The 21,927-nt window shown below is 40.8% G+C and overlaps 1 protein-coding gene and 1 pseudogene across 4 annotated transcripts; one reads left to right on the top strand and one right to left on the bottom strand.

Annotated features, from left to right (window-relative positions):
• Nucleotides 1-630: 630 nt before the first annotated feature.
• ZNF322 (zinc finger protein 322) lies at nucleotides 631-16,017 on the bottom strand. 4 transcript variants are annotated; one of them, XM_030849666.3, is made up of 3 exons: nucleotides 15,711-16,017; nucleotides 14,793-14,881; nucleotides 631-5,430 (listed from the first exon to the last, which is right to left on the bottom strand). In XM_030849666.3, the coding sequence occupies exon 3, from the start codon at nucleotides 5,246-5,248 to the stop codon at nucleotides 4,040-4,042; it is 1,209 nt and encodes a 402-aa protein (XP_030705526.1). In that variant the 5' UTR covers nucleotides 5,249-5,430; nucleotides 14,793-14,881; nucleotides 15,711-16,017; the 3' UTR covers nucleotides 631-4,039. The 4 variants fall into 4 exon arrangements, with proteins under 4 accessions (XP_030705526.1, XP_030705529.1, XP_030705530.1 ...); XM_030849669.3 differs by having other exon boundaries at nucleotides 15,854-16,010; XM_030849670.3 differs by lacking the exon at nucleotides 14,793-14,881.
• On the top strand, nucleotides 8,673-9,863 carry LOC115848754 (casein kinase II subunit alpha pseudogene; annotated as a pseudogene).
• Nucleotides 16,018-21,927: the final 5,910 nt, after the last annotated feature.

The following is a 21,927-nucleotide window of genomic DNA, read 5'->3' as shown; positions in this document are numbered from 1 at the left end:
ACAAGAAAGCTTCAGTTGCATACAAGTGCTCCCCAGCCCGTCAGGAAGCAATGTGAAGAACTCTTTCAAGAAACTCTTGTGGCATATATGTGTACTGGGAGGCACCTTTCCCTTCTTCTACCCGAGTGTGGCACCATTTCTCTTCTAATTACTTGTAAGGGATATGACTAGTGTTTTTCCCAGAGGTATTTCTCGCCACAGCCCAGCTAAACATTGGGATGTGGCATCACTTCAAGCGGGGGGGATAAGCATGAAGGCCACAGGCCTTGTTCTAGCCACACCACTTTATGTCAAAAGAAAAAACAAAACTTGAAATTGTACCATTTTCCCTTCCCCTTTTCATCCATTCAAATTGTCTTAACTCTTATTCTTTTCCCACAATGAGAGCCACTTAAAACGCTGGGACCTATTCTGAGGCAGAGCAAATAGATGTAAACTGGGGAAACTTCATAATGGGAGGTAAATCAGTGCCACCATTTTTACACCATCTGCTTTGCCCCACTCCAACAAATGATAAGGTGACAAGAGGTAGAACTGGAGTCATACATGAATTCCACTGGGAATTGAAAATTCAAAATTGTCCTTTATTTTGAGGGTGTAGACAGACAGTTTTGTTGTTTCTGAATTTTAGTCCCAAATACGGTCAGTTTAAGCTATTACTCCTCCCTGTACTCCGTATGTAATGCAATGGGGAGGCTCCAAAAGGATCCAATGTCTACAGCAGAGCAAAGACAATGATTCCTTCCAGGTTTCCATTCATTATTTGCCTTAGCATCAAAAATTCCTGGAATTCTTAAAAAAAAAAAATCTTGGAATTCTAGAGATGGTTCAATGGCTATCATCACCACCAGGCCAAAGGGTCACATGAATATCCACTTTATTCCTTTTCCCCCCAGCTTTACTGAGATATAACTGACAAATAAAATTTTAAGGTATTTAAAGTGTACACTATGACAGTTTGATATACGTATACACTGTGAAAGGATTCCTGAACATCTGCTTTATTCTAACGCAAGTGTAGGGGAAATGCTTTTTCTTAGTACAGTGGAGGCAAAAATGGGAGTTTTCAGAACAATGCTTTTATTTAAGAATTAAGGGAAAACAAAAACATTAAAGCATAGGAATACATTGACTGAATACAAGTGTCTCGTTTGGTCTGAAACCTAGAAAAAGTCACTCTGACTACTTACCTGAGGTAGATTTAGGTTGGCACTGTTTCAAGAGAACCTCCATCCATCCCAGAAGTTACCTTCTAGTTTTGGTTACCGGCTCCCAAGTGGTCCTTTCCAACCTCAGGTTATTCTATATGAGTAATACCAACACCGTTTTCCCCCCATGGTTAAAAGCCCTCAGACCTGTTTCATACCCCCAAAGTTCTCTGTCTGAGGGATGGTCCATTCTTAATTTACTTAAGACTAGAGACAATTACCAGGAAGATTAGTTGAAAGAAGGGGCAAGTCACTGCCCTGCCAAAGATACAAACTCTGTTCCCTTCTCCAAGTTCTCTCTAATGACTAACAAGTAGCCATAAGAACTAATTTTCATCACCACCAAGCCATACACCCAATACTATTTTAAGAATTACAATTGTCAAACATATACTAGTGATAGACATGATTTTCACCAAAGAGAAACAAATACATCTTGTGTGTTTTATCACACCGAGCAACTTTTTATGGTATAAGAGCTATTTATGAAAATTACTAAAATACATCAGATCAAATAAACTTCCAGGACATGTTTTCTAAAAGAAGAAAGAAAAAAACACCGTAGAATCAGATTCCTTATTATCACTATGAGCTATATCCTCTGACCCTAAGATTATCAAGGTCAACAACCAGTCATCAGGATCAAAGCTTAGAGCCATACACAAGGTGGCAGTGCAATAGTTGGCCACCGCCATGAGTCCGAACACCAACGCTCTCTGGAGTTCAGGATTTGCTAAGATAAACCAGAGGACTCAAAACTTATTCACCAAGCCTACAGTCCCAAATACTGTAGAAGTTTTAAGTATTTATATTAAATGTCGTTTAATCGGAGGGAAGAAAAAAAACCTCAGAAGTGTCCACGTACAGATCCCTGGATTAATTAGAGTATTTCTGGAGAATATTAAAGGTAATCATAATTATCCTGTTAAGTTGGAGATAACTGCTTATCCTTAAACCTCTGATGAATCTGCCAACTACTTTTCCCTTCTAGCATTTAGAATCCTACATTACAAGCGAAATATATACCTTATATTGTGGTGACTGCAGTCTTTTCCCTGGGAATAAAAAGTATTCTCTTTCCTTGGCAGAATCGAAGTAAATGAAAGGCATGTCATTATGCGGCTTGATTTGCTATAAACAGCAGGATGATGGAGTGGAAAAAAAACACAAAACACCAGCTTTTGAGTCACGATTCTCAAAATCAAAGTCTAGCTTCTCCATTAATAATGCATCATTATGTGTTTTACTCTGTGCCTACTCAGGCTTAAATCTTTCTTTCAGCTTTAATTATTTTGCAAGGAGCTGAAGAGGATATCTTACCATTGAAAGAAACATGATAAATGAAGTCACAAAAGTATGGGTACTAGCAAAAATCATAACTATTATCCTGGAACGTGCATCTCTGAGTTGAGAAGAAATGAATCTCTAAAGCTGAAACTGCAAATACCAGTAATAATCTGAAAGATTTTAGGGAAAGGAAACTTGTAAGGGTATGCCTCAACTCACAAGTAAAAAGCTGAGTATTCTACCTCGTTATGAGGTTGGCCCTCCAAAGGGGAAGCCTTGGGAAGAGTTTTGATCTATGATAACTACTCCCTAGCTGCTTAGTTCTTTTCACAACCAGCAAAAGGTTCCCATGCTGCTATCAACACACTAGTCCCCATTCCAGCCAAGACTTACAAAATCGACAGAGGCAAAGTAAATGTACTTCTTTCCCCCAACAGTAACACATGCCACACCTTCTATCTCAAGGTTACAGTCCTTTCCTTTATTGGAGTTCCAAACTTTAAAAACTGAAAGTAAAGCAATCATTAAGTGGTTCAGATAAAAGAAAAGCATCTTTACCTGAGTTTCCCATCAGGCCTACTCTGACCTGCCCTAGCTCCTTCCAGAAGAAGTTTCTGGGTATCTAAAAAAAAACAGTTTACATATTGACTCATTAAAAGTCATCTCTACTGTATGAGTCAACTAACTATGAGAACAGTTCTTCTCATACCTATTAAATGTACACAGTCCACAGTTAGATCTCTTACTAGAACAAAATTATCTGCAGAGTAGGTTCTTTGGGGCGCAATAAGGTAGGGATTTCCTGCAAGGCTTTTTTTTAGACTCAAGGTTATTTATAGGGTTTTTCACTTATGTGAGTTCCCCAGTATACCACAAAAACCGATAACTGACAGAAGCTTTTCTCACTCAGAGAATTCATAAGGTCTTTCCTCAGATTTTTTTTTTTTTTGGAGGGGGTGCAAACTCAAGAAGGCTCTCCACCTAATGCTTTTGCCACCTTCAAGGCAAATATAGAAATTTTCACCTGTATGGCTTCTCTGATAGGTAAGAAAGTCATAGTTCTGTTAGAAGCTTTCTTCACACTTGTGGGGGTCTCCTCCCAGTGGGGCGTTCTGACGTCCAATGAAACGTGCACACTCTCTGAAGCACTGTTGACACAGGGTATTAAAAATGCTGTCCACCAATGTGAATTCTCTTGGAATGAGAAGAGGTGACCATTGCTACAAAGCTTTCTCACATTCACCAAATTTGTAAGGTTTCCCATCTGTAAGAATCCTCTTGTGGGTGATCAGATACAAGCTTGGACTAAAGGTTTTCCCAAACTCAGAGCATTTGTAAGGTTTCTCATTGGAGTGGTTGATAAGCTTCTGTAAGGACAGCTCTCTGGGCAAACCATTTCTCAACTTCCTACAATTGCAGATTCTCTGGTCCCCAGTGAAATCTGAGCTCTGAGGAAAGTCTGAGATTTGCTTAGAGTTCTTCATCTTAAGGAGTTCTCTTACATTGCAAATACATTTTTTATGGCATTGTAACTTCTTGTCTGGTCAAGACATTTGTGAGGCTTCTGATGCATGGGGAGGGCTGAGCTCAAGACCTTTTTCACCCACATCACAGATATATGGTTTTTCACCGATGTGGATTGTCTGATGTTGAAGAAGTGCTGAGCTCTGGTGAAAGCTTTTATCACAGACACCGTATTTATAATGCAGCTCCTCTGTCTGAGTTCTCATTTTCTGTTGGGCAACAAAGTCCATGCCCAGGAGGAAGCCACTCTCACATGCAGACCACTGATGTGGTTTCTCTTCCATGTGAATTCTTTGATGCACAATAAGGTCTGAACTACAGTTGAAACTTTTCTCATATTCCAGGCATTTAAAAGTGTGAGTGTGAGTTGCCTGGTGCCTGATTAGGTTGGCGCTCCGAGTAAAACTTCGCATACATTCTAAACATTTATACGGCTTCTCACCTGTGTGGACTCTCTGGTGTACAATAAGGTCTGATTTCTGGCCAAAGCATTTCTCACAGGCACCACACTTATAGGGCTTCTCCCCAGTATGAACTCTTTTATGAACAATGAAGGCTGAACGGTGTCGGTAACTTTTCTCACACTTATTACATTTGTAGGGCCTTTCACCAGTATGAGTTCTCTGGTGGCTAATAAGATCTGATTTCCCACTAAAAGCTTTTTCACACTCCAGACACTTAAATGGTTTCTCACCTGTGTGAGTTCTTCGGTGTCTTATGAGGTTTGTACTTCGGCTGAAGCATTTGTCACACTCACTACATAGATACGGTTTCTCGCCTGTATGGCTTCGCTGGTGGACAAGCAGATCAGAGCTCTGACCAAAATTCTTGCCACAAATGTCACATGTATAGAATTTTTTACCTGCATGTGTTCTCTGGTGTCCTGAAAGGGCTAAGTGGTGCCAGAAGCTCTTCTCACATTTGCTACATTTATAAGGTTTCTCATAATTGTGGATCCTCTGGTGTGAAATAAGATCTGAGCTTTGGATGAAGGTTTTCTCACACATATCACATCTATAAGGTTTCTCCCCTGTATGGGTTCTCTCACACATAATAAGAGCTAAGTTTTCACAGAAGTTTTGCTCACGTTCAAGGCACTGGTATATATGATCATCTATTTGAGTAATCTCATGCACATGAATAAAAATCTTTTTACCCTTCTGAGGGTATACATGATATATTTTCCTTTTTTGAGTTCTCTGATTATACCTCTCTTCTGAAGTGTACATTTTCTATGGCTCTCTCCTAGGGAGTTTTCCACTGGTCTTCCTGACCCATCATTTTCTTCACAGTCATTTTCTCGATGAGAACTTGAAAGATACATCTGTTTTAGGCCTTTCAGTCATGAGCAGCTCCTCTCTGCAAGTTTCCAGCATCATATATACTAATTCTTTACTTGGTATTTCCAACCCTGTGAGACAAAGAAGAAGTATTATTTATATTCCTTTAACTAAGAAAAAATGCTCAAAATTAAAATTGCTGCAGAAAAGGCAGAATTTCTGTATCAAAGTCCACAAGTGCTCTAGGTTTTACAGGGGTTGAAAGCAGTTACTTTTCCTCTTTGCTAGTATAAAACCAATCAGCAACACATACAGGGCAAGTACCAGAAAGAACTGTTTCTTTAATGAACTCAGGTGATCTCAAAACCAGAATTCCTCCTCTTCCCTTGGTTCAAATGAATAATCAAGACGCCTAATAATTAGTACGCCTGCTCATGAAGAAAACAATCCAAAAGGGGCTATGAATATCTGTGCAGTCCTTTCTATAGTAAGGTTTGGAAGAAAATGGTTAATGATCATTAGAATTCCCAGTGCAAAGAGAGAGAAAGTAAGTTTCTATGACTATCATCCTAGCTGTGTGATGTCAGGCAAGTTACTTAATCACTCTGTACATAGTTTCCTCATCTATAAAATCGATTAATGATGGAAATTATCTCACATCATTGAGTTGAATAATAAATTAATCACGATCTATCTCATGGTAAGTACTCTGTGTTAGCTATTATAATAACTATTATTATGGTAAAGGGGCCTAAGAGTCTGCTTTGATATGGCTGTATGAGCACAAACCTTGCTCAAAAAGAAAAATCCCAACTTACTGCTGATAAAAAAAAATAGGATGACTTTGCTTCCCATTTTACTGAGAAAATCTAAGGAAGCCAAAAACCAAAAACATAAAAAAAACACTTCCACATGCTCCCACCACATCAACCAACCTCTTCCAAGGCGGTCATGCACTCTCCGTCTTTCCTTCTGTTACCACGGATAACAAACTTCCCCTGCCCAATCTAAGGACAACCTGTCCATTGGTGTACTGGATTCCACCCCTTTTTGCCACAAAGACATCACTCCTGCAATTCTATCCTCTCTCTCCTGCAATATCAATTTGTTCTTTCCTACTGGATCACACTAATCAGCAAACTAGCTGTTATGTCTCTCCTAAAACCAAAGCACTAACAAGAAACTTCTCTCAACCACCTCACGCTCGAGCTATTGTCTCACTTCTGCTTCTCTTTACAGCAAAATTCCTCAAAAGAAATCAATCTGTTTACTGTCTTTAATTCTTATCTTCCAAGGTTTCTGGAACATACTCCAATCAAATACCCTCACCACTCCACCAAAACTGCTCCTATTAGAACCTAGGAGTCCCTAGGAAATCTGATTCCTAGTTACCACTCTGACACACTTCTCTGCTCTTCTCATGTGTACTGCACGCTAGTCACCTTGGCCTCCTTGCTGTTGTTCAAACAAGCCAGGTCCATTCCCATTTCAAGGTCTTTGTGCTTGTAGTCTCTCCCTGCTAAAGTGCTCTTCCTTTAGATCTTCAAAGCTCCCTCTCTCACCTCACTCAAATCTTTGGTAAACTGTCATAGTCTCAGTAAGGCCTGACTGACCATCCTATTTTAAATTATGACACACCTCCACCCCAGCTGACCCACACATACAACACTCCTTCTCTCCCTTCCTGTTTTATTTTTCTCCATAGAATGTAAGCCCCTAAAGGACAAGGATTTTAGTTCATTTCATTTGCTGCTGTTTCCCTAGCACCTGGGACAGTGCCTGGCACAGAGAAGGTATGTTCACATATAATGAGGTACTATGTAACTGTAAAACAGGATGAAGATAACCTTTATGAATTGATGTGGAGCAATTTCTAGGATAAACCGTAAATTTTAGAAAGCAGTTGTGAATTAAGTAGAAATAAGAAACTACACATGTATCTATTCATTTGGCCAAAAAGAAACTCAGAAAAGAAGAAACTAATGAGTTTGGTTATCATCAAAAGGTAGGTGTAAATGGGATCAAAAGGACAGGAAAATGAAATTGGTACCAAAGGGTGGATGGAAAGAGAGTCATACTTCTGTTAGTATATACATTTTTGTAAAACACACATTTTTACTTTTTAAACTGTTACATTTCACATATTCAACAAATACATAAATAAATAGAAAAGCTGAGGGAGAAAAAAATTAAAATGGAATACAAATAAAAACAAACAAGTCTGTATTTCAAATTAATAACAAAACCACCCAGGAGGGGGAAAATAACTCAAATAACTTTATAATACAGTATTAGGATTATATAAACTCAAACTAAAGATAAAAAGGACTATAAACAATTACTGAACTCTAATTAGTAGGAGTTTTCCTCCAGAGTAGAAAAGGTTCACTACTTAATGTATAGCCTAGGAATGAACAAATAAATAAATATAACGGCACCCAGATGCTTCCCTGTCAGCGAAGGGGGTTACAAACACAGAAAAGGGAAAGGCTAGAATGAACTCTGCATATGTAGTGTTTAACTGGAATTAGAAGTATCAGTATGAGGTCAAGGTTTTTGGTTTTTTTTGCGGTACACAGGCCTCTCACTGTTGTGGTCTCTCCTGTCGGAGCACAGGCTCCGGACGCGCAAGCTCAGTGGCCATGGCTCACGGGCCCAGCCGCTCCGCGGCACGTGGGATCTTCCCAGACCGGGGCACGAACCCGCGTCCCCTGCATCGGCAGGCGGACTCTCAACCACTGCGCCACCAGGAGAGCCCGAGGTCAAGGTTTTTAAGTATACACAGAAAAAATAGAAATGTGTGTATGTGTGAAAGTGTGTACTTTTTTTTTTACTAATGTCTGGCTGTGAGGTCACAAACGATGAAATCCCAGTAGTAATAAGCACACCAAGCACTTAGAGCATGGTTTCTAAACACCATTTCCCACTGAAAGGAATCAAGGCTCACTGGAGAAATGGCTAATTCCAGGGCTTAGAAAGTACAAGATGAACCTGGAACACCTTGTTTGTGTCAGAAAATAAGGAAGTGCTCAAAAAGTGGTGACAATATGCCAAGAGGACCCAGGAGCCAGGCTGAAGGGGCTGCCACTATACAAATCAGGAACAAACAACATCAAAATAAATAATGATAGTGATAAATTAGTAACACAATAAGAATCCATGAATCCATACTCATTTAAAAAGTGAATAAATAGTCCGCCGCCGCCATATTGTCTGTGTGAAGAGAGGGGAGAGCGTCCGCCGCCACTGCAGCTTCCACCACAGTTTGAAGAAAACAGTTCTGAAACAAGCTCTTACCCCCACTTGCCTCTCAACACAGTGACTGCCATCTCTCCAAACGTCAAGTCCAGCTTTGTCCGCCAACCTGTCTGACATGTCGGGACCCGTGCCAAACAGGGCCAGAGTTTACACAGATGTTAATACGCACAGAGCCCAAAAGTACTGGGATTACAAGTCACATGTGGTGGAATGGGGAAATCAAGATGACTACCAGCTGGTTAGAAAACTAGGCCGAGGTAAATACAGTGAAGTATTTGAAGCCATCAACATCACAAATAATGAAAAAGTTGTTGTTAAAATTCTCAAGCCAGTAAAGAAGAAGAAAATCAAGCATGAAATAAAGATTTTGGAGAATTTGCAAGGTGGTCCCAACATCATCACACTGGCAGACATTGTAAAAGACCCCGTGTCACGAACTCCTGCCTTGGTTTTTGAACACGTAAACAACACAGACTTCAAGCAATTGTACCAGACGTCAACAGACTATGATATTCGATTTTACATGTATGAGATTCTGAAGGCCCTGGATTATTGTCACAGCATGGGGATTATGCACAGAGATGTAAAGCCCCATAATGTCATCATTAATCATGAGCACAGAAGCTACGGCTAATAGACTGGGGTTTGGCTGAGTTTTACCATCCTGGCCAAGAACATAACGTCCGAGTTGCTTCCCAATATTTTAAAGGTCCTGAGCTACTTGTAGACTATCAGATGTATGATTATAGTTTGGATATGTGGAGCTTGGGTTGTATGCTGCCAAGTGTGATCTTCCGGAAGGAGCCATTTTTCCATGAACATGACAATTATGATCAGTTGGTGAGGACAGCCAAGGTTCTGGGGACAGAGATTTATATGACTATATTGACAAATACAACATTCAATTAGATCCACGTTTTAACGATATCTTGGGCAGACATTCCCGTAAGCGATGGGAATGCTTTGTCCACAGTGAAAACCAGTACCTTGTCAGTCCTGAGGCCTTGGATTTCCTGGACAAGCTGCTGCGGTACGACCAACAGTCATGGCTCACCACAAGAGAGGCCGTGGAGCACCCCTATTTCTACACTGTTGTGAAGGACCAGACTCGAATGGGCTCATCTAGCATGCCAGGGGGCAGTATGCCTGTCAGCAGCACCAATATGATGTCAGGGATTTCTTCAGTGCCAACCCCTTCAGCCCTTAGACCTCAGGCAGGCTCACCAGTGACTGCTGCTGCCAACCCCCTCGGGATGCCTGTTCCAGCTGCCGCTGGCGCTCAGCAGTAATGGCCCTTCTGTCTCCTGATGCCTGAGCAGAGGCTGGGGAGTCCACTCACTCCCTTGATGCAGCTTGCGCCTGGCGGGGAGGAGTGAAAGGCTTCAGAAGCACCGTGTCTGAACCGTTGCTTGTGGATTTATAGTAGTTCAGTCATAAAAAAAACCATTATAATAGGCTGTATTCCTTTTTTTCTTCTTTCTTTTTTTTTAACTCGAACTTTTCATAACTCAGGGGATTCCCTGAAAAATTCTCTGCAGGTGGACTATTTCACGGACAAATTTTTTTCTCCCCTTCCAAATTCAGTTCCTCACCACTAAAGAATAAAGATAAACCAGCCTCAATTCTGGCTGCTGCGTTTGGGTGGAGATGTCTTCCCATGCCCACCATTGCTCCCCTACCATCTCACACTTTGAGGGGTTTGTATTTCATGCTCTCCTCCAGAGATTACAAAAACGTAGCTTCTTGAAGGGAGGTGGGAAGGAAGGAAGAAGGAAGGACCCAATCTATAAGAGCAGTGTACTGCTAGTCACTTATATCACTTTACTCCAAAAGTGCTTCAGTGGGGTTATACTGGTAAATCTAGTGGAAATATGTCTTAGTTACACCGAGATGCTGAAAATCTACCCAAAGTGCAGACAGGTCCTGAAAACGTCTGTTCAGTATGAATCATGTCTTACTGACCTAACCTAAATGCAACTCACTTATAATTTAGTTTCAGTTCAGTTTAAAACTTTAATACCATCCCTCCCAGGCTCCTTACCTCGGTCCTCTCCCCTTTCATCTCCCAACATGCTCTATAGCTGGTAGGAGGGGGAAGGCAAAATCTTTTTCAGTTTTCTTTGACTTGGCCCTTTTGAATTCAGTTAGTTACTGGGTATAATTACTGCGTTTTACAAAAGAAAAAAACATTGTCTATGTTGGTTTCATGCTAGCAACTCTTGAAGAGCTAATGAGAGATGTGGCCACTGCATTTTATTTTAAGCTTTCTACCTTCTTTTCCTACCTTCCCCTTCCCTCACATGCCATCCATTGAGAAGACCTGCCCCTCAGTCTTGTAAATGTACCTGAGAGGTAGGAGCAGAGCCACTATCTTCAGTGAAACTGAAATGGTAGAACTGTAATTGTGGGAAAACTAAACTCTCCTGTTACAGCCCTGCCACCCCTTGCTGTCTGTATATATATAATACTTTGTCCTTCATATGTGAAAGATCCAGTGTTGGAATTCTTTGGTGTAAATAAACGTTTGGTTTTATTTATCAAAAAAAAAAGTGAATAAATAGTGACTGAGAAGGGATAGTTTTTTCTTATATTAAAAAAGCCAACAATTAAATGTAGAATAAATGATGGAATTAAAAACATCACATGTCCAATGAAGAGTAACAACTGTTTCAGGCGAAAATACAAAAATATAGTGGATGAAAGTTTTATGAGAATCAGGATATTTACACAATCTGAATATATCTCCCCACTAGATATTTAATAATTAGAAAGACAAAAAAAGTAACTTCACAGTTTAGAAACCTGGAAGACACCGCCTTAACCAAATGATCAGAGTTAACACCACCAGTAACAAGATATATAGTTGCCTCCTAATATGATGCAAAGAACAGAACATCACTTCTGTGCTATCTTGCCAAAAATGTATAACCTGAATCTAATCATGAGGAAACATCAGACAAACCCAAATTGAGGAAAATTCTGCCAAATAAATGGCCTAAACTTAAAAAAAAAAAAAAAAAGTCTAAAGACAAAGTCTGAGGATATGTTCCACAATAAAGACATGACAATTAAATGAAATGGGTGATGGTGGAATGGATCCTGGACAACAAAAAAAAACTTATTTTTCTTTTCCTACAAAGGACGTTAGTGGAACAATTGGCTAAACTCCAATAATGTCTGGCAATCAGATAATAGTATTATATGAATGTTAATTTTTTGACTGTGATAACTGTAATGATAATATAAGAGAATAGCCTTGTCTTCAGGGAATAAACAATTGAGTATTTAGGACAGGCTTTCTCAACTAGAGTTCTGGCAAAGAACGAAGCCCTACAGAAAATGACTTGAGTAACTATTTTTTAAATTCTCCCAAGGATGGCATGTAGCTAGTAGCACTGAACACACATGGGAGAGAAGTTAATTCATTGCATACCTATTACTTCAGGGCTTACCATGTCTTAGGACTTTAGGGCTTAATTCTCTCGTAGTTTGAGATGAGGTATTATGTCTATAACTTACTCTCAAAAGGTTCAGAAAAAAATGTACATATAGGTACATGTATGTATAGAGAAATTAGTATAGACAGACTCATAAAACAAACATAGTAAAATGTAAACATTTAGGGACTGCAGGTGAAGGGTGTATGGGTATTCTTTATATTATTTTACAACTTTTCTTGTAAATCTGAAATTACTTCAAAATTTAAATGTATCTTATTTTGTTTTTTAAGAACATGGGAGCTGAGGGCTTCCCTGGTGGCGCAGTGGTTAAGAGTCCGCCTGCCAATGCAGGGGACATGGGTCCGTGCGCCACTACTGAGCCTGTGCTCTAGAGCCTGCGAGCCACAACTACTGAGCCCACGTGCCACAACCACTGAAGCCTGCATGCCTGGAGCCTGTGCTCCACAACAGGAGAAGCCACCGCAATGAGAAGCCTGTGCACCACAATGAAGAGCAGACCCCGCTCGCTGCAGCTGGAGAAGGCCAGCGTGCAGCAACGAAGACCCGATGCAGCCAAAAATAAATAAATTAAAAAAAAAATATATATATATATATATTAAAAAAAAAAGAACATGGGAGCTGAGAGTTAGTATATTGTGATAGTTAAAGCTGAATGTTCAAACTCTGGAATCAGATTTTGGCTCAAATTCCCACTGTGCTTTTTGTAGCTATGAGAACTTGGATAAGTTACTTTCTTCAGCTTCAAACTTCAATTTCGATAAAATAAGTAAGATATCATTAAATGTCTTAAAGAGTTGCCATGGGAACTGAGACACTGTCAATAAAGGATGTGGCTCAATGCCTGGATCTCAACAGATGCTCAATAAATGGTAGGTTCTATTATTTTCTTAATTCCATCTTCACAGTCACAAAAACACTAACATTTCTTGAGCTCATCCTCTGTGCCTGTCTCTTATGCAAAGCCTTGTTCAAAACCATTTAAAATAGTTAACTAAATAATAAATAATAATCAGTTAATGATTAATACGAAGATTAAGCAAAAAACAGAAAAACATTTATGGAGACATGCTAGGAGGAAAAGGAAGACTTTAGAATCACAACTAAGTAAAGATATGCATCCATACAGACAAATAGCTACTCTAAGATGGTGGCTGTATGGGAGTTTTGTCTTTTAAAATGTGTATTACTGTTAAGGTCAAAAGGAGAGAGAGTAGAGTGGAAATAAATGATTCTGAGCATGGTCATAGCCTGTTAAATGAATTAAAATATTCCCTAATTTTATCAGCCGAGGGTATCATATTGCCCTAAATAGCCAATCAACTGTAGGGTACCAAGGAAAAAAATTAAAAATAAGGAAAAAATTAAAAATAAGGAAGACTTTTAGAGGTCAGCACCTAGAAAATAAAATACAGTCTGGCTGTCAAAATTTAAAGTAATCCATGACACTTCCCCAGTTCAAAATACTATAACTGCTTCCTACCACTCTAAGAATAAAACCTAAAGTTTTCACTGCGCTACATAATGCGGTACCTCCCCCTACCTTCAGCCTCACACAACACATCAGAATCTTTACACTTGCTCCTTCTGCCTAGAATGCCCTTCCCCCAAGTAGCTTGCTCCTTTATTTGATCAAGTCTCTGACTGAAAATTATTTCCTTAAAAAGAGGCACACCCTGACTACTTCATCTAAAATAGCTATGTCCCCTTAGCCTGTTTTACAATATTTCTCTTCATAGCACTTATCATCATCCAACTTTGTGGTATATATCTTATATTTGTTAACTTGTTTCTCTCTCCTACTAGAATATAACTTCCATTAGGGTTAGGACTTAGTCTTTTGTTCACTGCAATATTCCTAGCGTCTAGAATACATTTGTTGAATGAATGAAAAATATGAATGAATATCAGAACCAAAAAAGAGCCATCATCCTCTAAGCCTCAGCATCAATATAACAGGCTAGGCTAGTAGCCCTGGCTGGTGCATCTGGCAAACCCAAATATATACTTCAAGTCTTAGCTTCAGGGTACCCTTCGCTAAGAGGTTTCTCTTACCTCTTCCTAGGAAAAGACTGTTTCTCTCTTCCATGGCTAGGGTCAGAGTGCACAGAATAGGCAGACAGGCTACAGAACTTCAAAGTACAGAACTTCGTACAGAACTTCAGAGTACAGAACTTCAAAGCTCAAGGCTATCCTTATAGTTAAAGGATGTATGTGATGGGCAGATAAAGTTGATAAAGTGTTATCTAAAAAACTAGATAATGCTTACTGTATCAGGTCCCAGGCTAGGGATGACTTCATTTATTTTTCATTAATTACATGGATTATCTCATTTAATCTTCCCAAGATTGTAAAATAGGTATGAATACCAATGTTTGCGCCTTACAGATAGAAAACCTGATGCTCAGGGCAGTTAAATAACTACGTAAGAACTCACAGCTAGTAAGTAGCAGAGCCAGTATCTAAACCTCCATCTTCTGACTCCAGGGCCTGCTTAAGCATTGGGCATACTGCCTTTTGGGGGCTGCAAATCAATCACAAAGGAATTACTAAGAGCCTATTGTGAATAAGTCTGTTGAAAAGTAGTAGAAAATACACTTAAATTGGTAGGACAGCACTGGTTTTAGCACTCTGCTATCTCAGGAGCTAAGAAAGGGTCATGTATCTTCTTTCCATGTATCTTCTCCCATTCCTCCTTGTCTCCCCCAGTTTCCCTCTCCTCCGGCCTCAAAAATCCACTGTTTATATAGAAACATACAGCCTGGTATGTTACTTACCATAACAACAAAGACTCAAGACTATCTTCCTTTTGGCTCCAAAAGGTCTCTAGTCCATAACTATTCACAACACTCAATTCTTCCCTCTCCTAGAGGAAAAAAAATCAATAATGTAGAAATTTATAATTTTTGTGAAATTTATAACTTTTCTGAGGCTTGAACATCTAAAAATTGGTTCCATTTACTCCCCAGTCTGGTCAGTATCTTTCAACCGTAACTTACCTCTTCCCACCTTTCCTTACATTCTATTTTCTCCTGCAAGAAGCACCTGCCACTGGTAGCCATCAGTTCCTTCCCAAACAGCTCTAGACAAAACATCGAGAATCCTTCTGGGTAATGACTAACCTTAACTTCATAATAAAGCCCTGAGTCCTGTTCTACTTGTTTCAATTTTTACCTCAACTTCTGAGATCAATGACCCATTCTTCTACCACTATAAACCTCAAGATGCAGTTGATAAGTGCATATGATACAAAGCTATATATAATGCCGGTTTCCAAAAATGGTTATGGAATGATTAAACAAATCAGATTTTTCTGCATACAGATTCGATGCAACATGACCAATCTCTGCCTTAAAGATAGGGGTGGCCGGTGGGTGGAGAACATTCAACGTCCTTGTTTTTTTTTTTTCCCCCAAAGTGAAAGATACACTTAGATCACTTAGAAAAGTGCCTGGCAGTGTTTACTATTATCTCCAGGAACGATAGTACTAAGCTTCTCTTCCTTCAACTTTTCATTGACCTCCTTTCAGTTGCCGTCGGGGGGGGGGGGGGTCCCAGACGCTGCTGTGTTGCGAGGGCCAGAGGCTGCTCCTACCAGGCGGAGGCCGAGGGGTTCTCGGGCCCCGCAGAACCCCTCCCCCGATCCCTGGGCCCCGCAGGCCATGCCCCTCCCAGGCCCCGCGGGCCGCGCTTACCACGGCAGCAGCCGGCGCCGCCCCTCCGCCTGGGACGGCACTTCCGGTTACTCTCCGGACACTCGGGTTTGGGTTTCCCGGCGGCCGCAGGCTCCTGGCGGTAAACCTAAGGGCCCACCTTCGGGAAAAGAAGGAAAGCCAACCTGGGAGGCCGACGAGAACCAGAAGCAGACCCCTTTGCGTGGCTCGGCGAGGGCAGTTGAGGCCAGGCCATCCAGGGGGCTAAGGGCCGACAAGGCCGGCTACCCGAGCCCTTTCAGCCTGGCTGGGAAGCGGCCGGCGCAGCCCCGCCCCCGAGAATCACATGATCACCCCCTGTTCAGCCACTGGGGCAGTCCACCCCCGGCCTCTGGGCCAATAGGGGCCGAGCCTCTGGACCGGGGGCGGGGCTCTGGGGCGCCTGCGCTCCGGGGCCCTTGGTGTTTCGGGGCGGAGCGGTCGAGGACTTTATTTAGGGATCCTTTCCGATGCTACTGACGTCTGGGGGTGACGAGAGGACCCCACTACCACCGTATGTAAGAAGAAGCAACGCTGTTTATCTTACCGTTTCCGACTTATGTTCTCTTTCCTGAAGGCTGTTAAAAGAGGACTCGAGGCAGGAGTAGCGTCAGAAGAGATGGATGCCACCGACCCTGTGGAAAACACCCCGAAGGAGCTGGAAGAAATGGTGGATACCAAAACACGGTGGAAGCGCTCCGCCACCCAAGATGTGGCCAGAGAGATGAATGAAATGCTTTAACGGGGGGATAGTGTTGGCTTTGTGTGGGTAGAGAAAACTGCAGAGGAGGATAGGACTGCTCTGATTGTAGGAGGTTTCCCAGGCCTTCCTGATTGTTTATGGGCTGGAATCAACTTAAGTAATCACCTATGTTTGGGTTGGAGCAGAAATGAGATTTCCTTCAGAGAGAAGTAAATATACCTATATCTACATCTCCCCTTGCTCAATTGTTCAGTGAAAAAAAAGTTTCCTAAAATCCCTCAGACATCAAAGGAGAAAGATTAGTACTAGGAATATAGAGGACAAAAGGCTGGGTAATGAGACTAAGAAGTTAGATTGGGAGAAAAATACTGAGTTTAGGGAGTGGTGAGAGCATCATCAGGGTCATAACAGTCGTTTATTCAAGATTAACTAATCATGTTCCTAATTCTGGAATTCTTCCCCAGAGGAGTTGCAGCTTAGTTTCATGTTTGTTTTTAATGAAAACTTCCAAGTAAGGCCCAAATATTCTATCCAGAGCCTTCTTAATATTTGAAATAATTTTTAATAACTTTAGAGTATGTGATATGTTCCAGACATTGTTCTCATCATTTTACACGTATTATCCCTTTAACTTGTAACAAAAATTCTATGAGTGATGAATTGGGTGATTGGGATTGACATATATGCACTAATATGTATAAAATGGATAACTCATAAGAACCTGATATATAAAAAATAAAATAAAATTCAAAAAAAATTCTATGAGATGTTTATTATTATTTTTATCGTAGGAGAAAACTGGTTCAGGAAGAGATTGAGTACCTTGCCCAAGATCACACATTTAGTAACTAGTGAAGCTGAAATATGAACATTCATACCAGAGCCTGTGCTTGCCATCATTGTACTTATAGGGCTGTATCAATAGTGGTGCCTGTATAGTGGAAAAGTACTGATTTCTGATTCCTGCACTGTGTAGAGGAAGGTCTCAATAATTGTTGAATTGAACTCTTCAGCTTTTTCTTTAAAGATACATTGACCCAAGCAAAGAGCTCATTTTATTCATTGTTTCATTCACTCAACACATGTTTATTGAGCACTTCCAGTTCACCTGACACGATGCTGAGTATTAGGAATTTAAAGGCAGGAAAGACTCAGTCCCATTCCTCTAACGGTTCACAGCCTACTATGGAGAGAGCAAGTGATGTGATAGAGGTAGAAGTTACATAAGGTAGTGTGGGAGCAGAGAGAAGGAGCACTTGTTTGAGAAAGGGTCAGAAATGACTGTAGAACGTGGGGCATGAGGTGAGGCTTGAAGGAATGGAAGCAAGGAGTTGAAGATGGGACTGGAATGGAAGATGGGAAATAGGTCAGAGATGTTTTAATGTGATTTCAGTTAATGGACTTTATCTTGTAAGAACTGGGAATCCATTCATGGGGTAGCTCAATTATCCCCAACCTTAAAATCTTTAGAAGGATGATTTTATTTTAGTTTTACATATAGAGAGAAGCAAAACAGGAAGCCTGGAGACAAGGATAAAGAATAAGGTAGAGTAGCCAGAAAATTAGGAAAATGAAAAAAATGGGTCATGGCAACCAAGGGAGGAGAGGTTCAATTAAAAGTTTATTGAGAGCAATGTCAAATAACGAGATCAGATGAGATAGCACCAAAGAACATCGGATAAAGTTTACATGAGAATTACTATGTTCTAAGTGCTGTTATAGGCACTTTATAGTATTAGCTCACTTAATCATCCAACAACACTGTGTGCTTTAATTCTCACAATAACCCCATATTATAGATGAGGAAGATGAGGTACAAGGAGGATAAGTAATTTGGGCAAAATCATGCAGCTGTTAAGAGGCAGAATGGGGATTTAAACACTGGGAGTCTGGCTTCTGAGTCTGTGCTTGTTACCACTACCCTATCCTGCCTCTCTAAAGAGGCTCTGCGGAGTTTAGGAAAAAAAGAGGTTTTTTTTCTTTAGTAAGGGCAGCTTCTGTGGACTGTGGTGGAAAGGGAAGTAGGGAATGCAGGTAGCATCATCTTTTCTTTCAGAAGCTTGGCTATGAAGAAGAACAAAGAAAGGCCATCTCTAGCATGGAACACAGGTCTTAAACAGTGAGCAGGGCCTAGGGCTTCAGGGTGGGGGAGATTTTAATATGTTGCTAAAGGAAACAAGTTCATAGAAAGGATGAGGATTCAGGAAAGGGGTATTTGGTGTAGAGAGGCCGCTTAGGAAACAGGAGAGGCTGAGGTCTGCAGTACGAAGAGGAACTAGCCTTGAATGGGAGAAGGAATCTCCCATTCCTTCAGAGATCAGAGCAGGAAAATATATCTGTGTTGCTTTGGTCTTGTTCAGAAACCCCTACTTTTAGAATTTGGAGGGAGGAACCTCAACTCAACATAGATACTCTATTCATCAGGCTCCCATCTATTCTATTAGTCATTCGCCAGAACCCTGATTCAGAGGAATTTTTCTCACAAGAAATAATCTTCTGTTTGATTGAATCCAAAGATAAAAAGCAGTAATATGTAGGGCTTCCCTGGTGGCGCAGTGGTTGAGAATCTGCCTGCTAATGCAGGGGACACAGATCCGAGCCCTGGTCTGGGAGGATCCCACATGCCGCAGAACAACTAGGCCCGTGAGCCACAACTACCGAGCCTGCGCGTCTGGAGCCTGTGCTCCGCAGCAAGAGAGGCCATGATAGTGAGAGGCCTGTGCACTGCGATGAAGAGTGGCCCCCGCTTGCCACAACTAGAGAAAGCCCTTGCACAGAAACGAAGACCCAACACAGCAAAAATTAATTAATTAATTAAAAAACTCCTACCCCCAACATCTTCTTAAAAAAAAAAAATCAGTAATACATTTTTGAAAATAAATCACCATGTTCATGTTTCAGCAATTCCAGTAGGATAGCATTGCTGTTCTTTACCTCCTGATTTCCCAGGTATCTCAGATTTTCCCACTGAAGTATAACCAAGCATAGAGGAGAATGAACAAGTACCTCAAAGTGGCTTCTCACAGTTGGAAAGTTAATTTGGGTGTCTCATTTTATCTTTAAAACTCATGCAATTTGCATTCTACCCTGTGATCTAGTTGGGCACTGGAAATAGAAAATTAAAAAAATTGGTTCCTATCATTAATAAATCATAGTTGAAAAATGAAATAGATATTTGCCTAGTTTAGAGGTGGCAAATCTATGTAGTAAATTACTAGCTCTTCCCCCATATCCATGGCACTAACACCAATCAGTTGTGAATTTTCTTTTCCATTTTACAAAAACTTAAGCTCAGGTACCTTCTCAATACAATATCCACTGTCAGTCAATCAGGATGGATTTTGCTTTGCTACCCCTGTGCACGAGAAAAGTTTAATTCAATAGCATATGAACTAGAGGAAAGATCTGTACAAAGTACCATAAGAACGTTGAAGGAAGTGGGTTATTCTGTCTGGAGGGATCAGAGGAGACTTTACGAAAAAAGATAGGCAGTCTACGGCTGTTATGATTGCTTTGTTCCACAACTCTTCAGAAAGCCGGGTTTCTTCCAGTTCATTGTCCCCTGTTCGTTGGAATGTTGCTTTTATCTGGTAGGTAGAATTCCAACCATCACATTCACATTTTAGACAGAAAGATGGAGAAAGAGATAAAGAAGAAAAGGCAAAGGGCATGTGCCAGGTTTTAGTAAAGGAAGTTTCCAAGAAGCTGCCACACAATCATTCCACCTGCATCTCATTGGCCAGACCTCAGTCACACTGTCACATGGAGTAGCAAGTACTAATCCTATGGATGAAAGTGAATATGGATATTACATGGGAATCTGGGATGGGGGAAGGAAGAAGGGAAGTTGCTTTGTTAAATACTGGATTAAATCAAGTGGTCTATTTTTCATTTTCTGCATCACTCTTGTAGCTATAACACCCCTCCCCCATAATATGCATGTGCATCTTCTTCCATAGGAATAGAACCCAACATTTTTGGAAAGCATATGGACTGCAGAATAAAAATTAACTCCTTTGCAGCTACAGAGCATAATGAGACAATGATAGTCGCTAAATAAGAAGGGTAACAAAGGTAAGGAAATCTGGAGAGAATCAGCTTGAAGAAGCAAAAAATGAAGTTGGTAGTATGGAGGGCCCAGTAGGTAAAGAGGGAGTGAATTATGTGAAGAGGGCAGAACTTCATTTGGGAAATCTGATGAAAAACCACCAGGGATTTGGCCATATCTGAAGTCTCCTTTTAAAAGAGCTCAAGTGAGGGGGCTAGCTCAAGTCTGGAGGGGAGAAATAGCAGAGGGAAATTTCTGAGTGTGTCTTGTTTTATCCTGTTAGTGGCTCCGTTCCTTCCTTACCAGAACATGTTTCTCTCCCAAGGAGAACTCAAGGAACTAAGTCGAGTTTCTGTCTTGGCCCTCAACCTCGTGGCTCCCCTCTTGCTGAAATAGACTTCTATCTCCCCTTACTGAGTACGAATCTTGTTCTTAGACACTGACATTCAGCAGTGCCTGGGACGTCTGTTTTGAACACGATCTTTGGCTTTCCCCTGGTAAGCAGGATCACTTACCCTTCCCAGCCAGGATGGCTAGAGAGAGAGTGGTTACTTTGTCGCAGGCTAGGTCTTTATTAGGTGGGTATTACTGACTCAAGCCTATATACACAGATGCTTTGATTGCCCTAATTTTCAAAAAAACAAGTTCTCCTCCTATACTTGAGGACGTCTATCGTAAATCTCAAGTACAATCTTCTGCCTCAAGTGTCTTCAGGTTGTTTTTCTAACTTAAAATTTTTTCAAGAAATGGCTGCCCCCCCCTTTTTTTGGCATGAGTTTTGAGTTAAACAAAACAAAACAAAACCGAGATGAGCACCTCGCATTGGTCCTCCAGGTAGCCCCCAGACAGGTTAGAACAGACCTATACGATAATTTGAGAACAAGGACTGTTCTGCTTTCTTTGGAATCAGGCACCAGGTTCCCACACTGGGAACACACACTTCTGTCTTTAAGTCTGCTGCTGAGCCAGAGGGGGAGTGGGGCAAGAGCAAGTAAACATGCCACAGAGATTCCTACCATTTTTTGGTTGACTTTTTCTTGAGTCAGCTTTCATTGGTTGCTGTAAACTTTGGACTACCTTCCAGAATTCTCATGAAATTAGCTTTCACATTTTCTGCTTGTTTTTAAATGTTTTTGTCAAGGGACAGGAACTTAGAGCTGCCTGCTCTGCTTTCTTGCCCCAAATGTTTTTATAGAGCATCTCAAACTCTTCCAAAGAAATTCTGCAATATTAATTCACAAAACACGTGAACATAACTGAAGAATCCTTCCCCTTCTGCAGGCTGAGGGACAATATCTTTAGGTTAATAAAAACTTTTGTGCTTTTGTTGATGTGTTGTTGATATTGATGTTTGCTGATGTGTTTAAGACAACAGAAACCTTCAAAACAAATATCGAAGAACCTTTGGAATTTGGGGGATAAAGGAAGAAAAAAGAAAAAGAAAAATCAGGTAAAACATAGTAGAGAAA

Source organism: Globicephala melas, chromosome 11 (assembly GCF_963455315.2).
Source record: "Globicephala melas chromosome 11, mGloMel1.2, whole genome shotgun sequence".
NCBI classification, from domain to species: domain Eukaryota; kingdom Metazoa; phylum Chordata; class Mammalia; order Artiodactyla; family Delphinidae; genus Globicephala; species Globicephala melas.
This window is presented reverse-complemented; position numbering and strand designations above follow the sequence as displayed.

Coding starts and splice junctions, on each gene's coding strand:
- ZNF322 (XM_030849666.3), bottom strand. CDS start 5,248: ATGTACACTTCAGAAGAGAGGTATAATCAGAGAACTCAAAAAAGGAAA.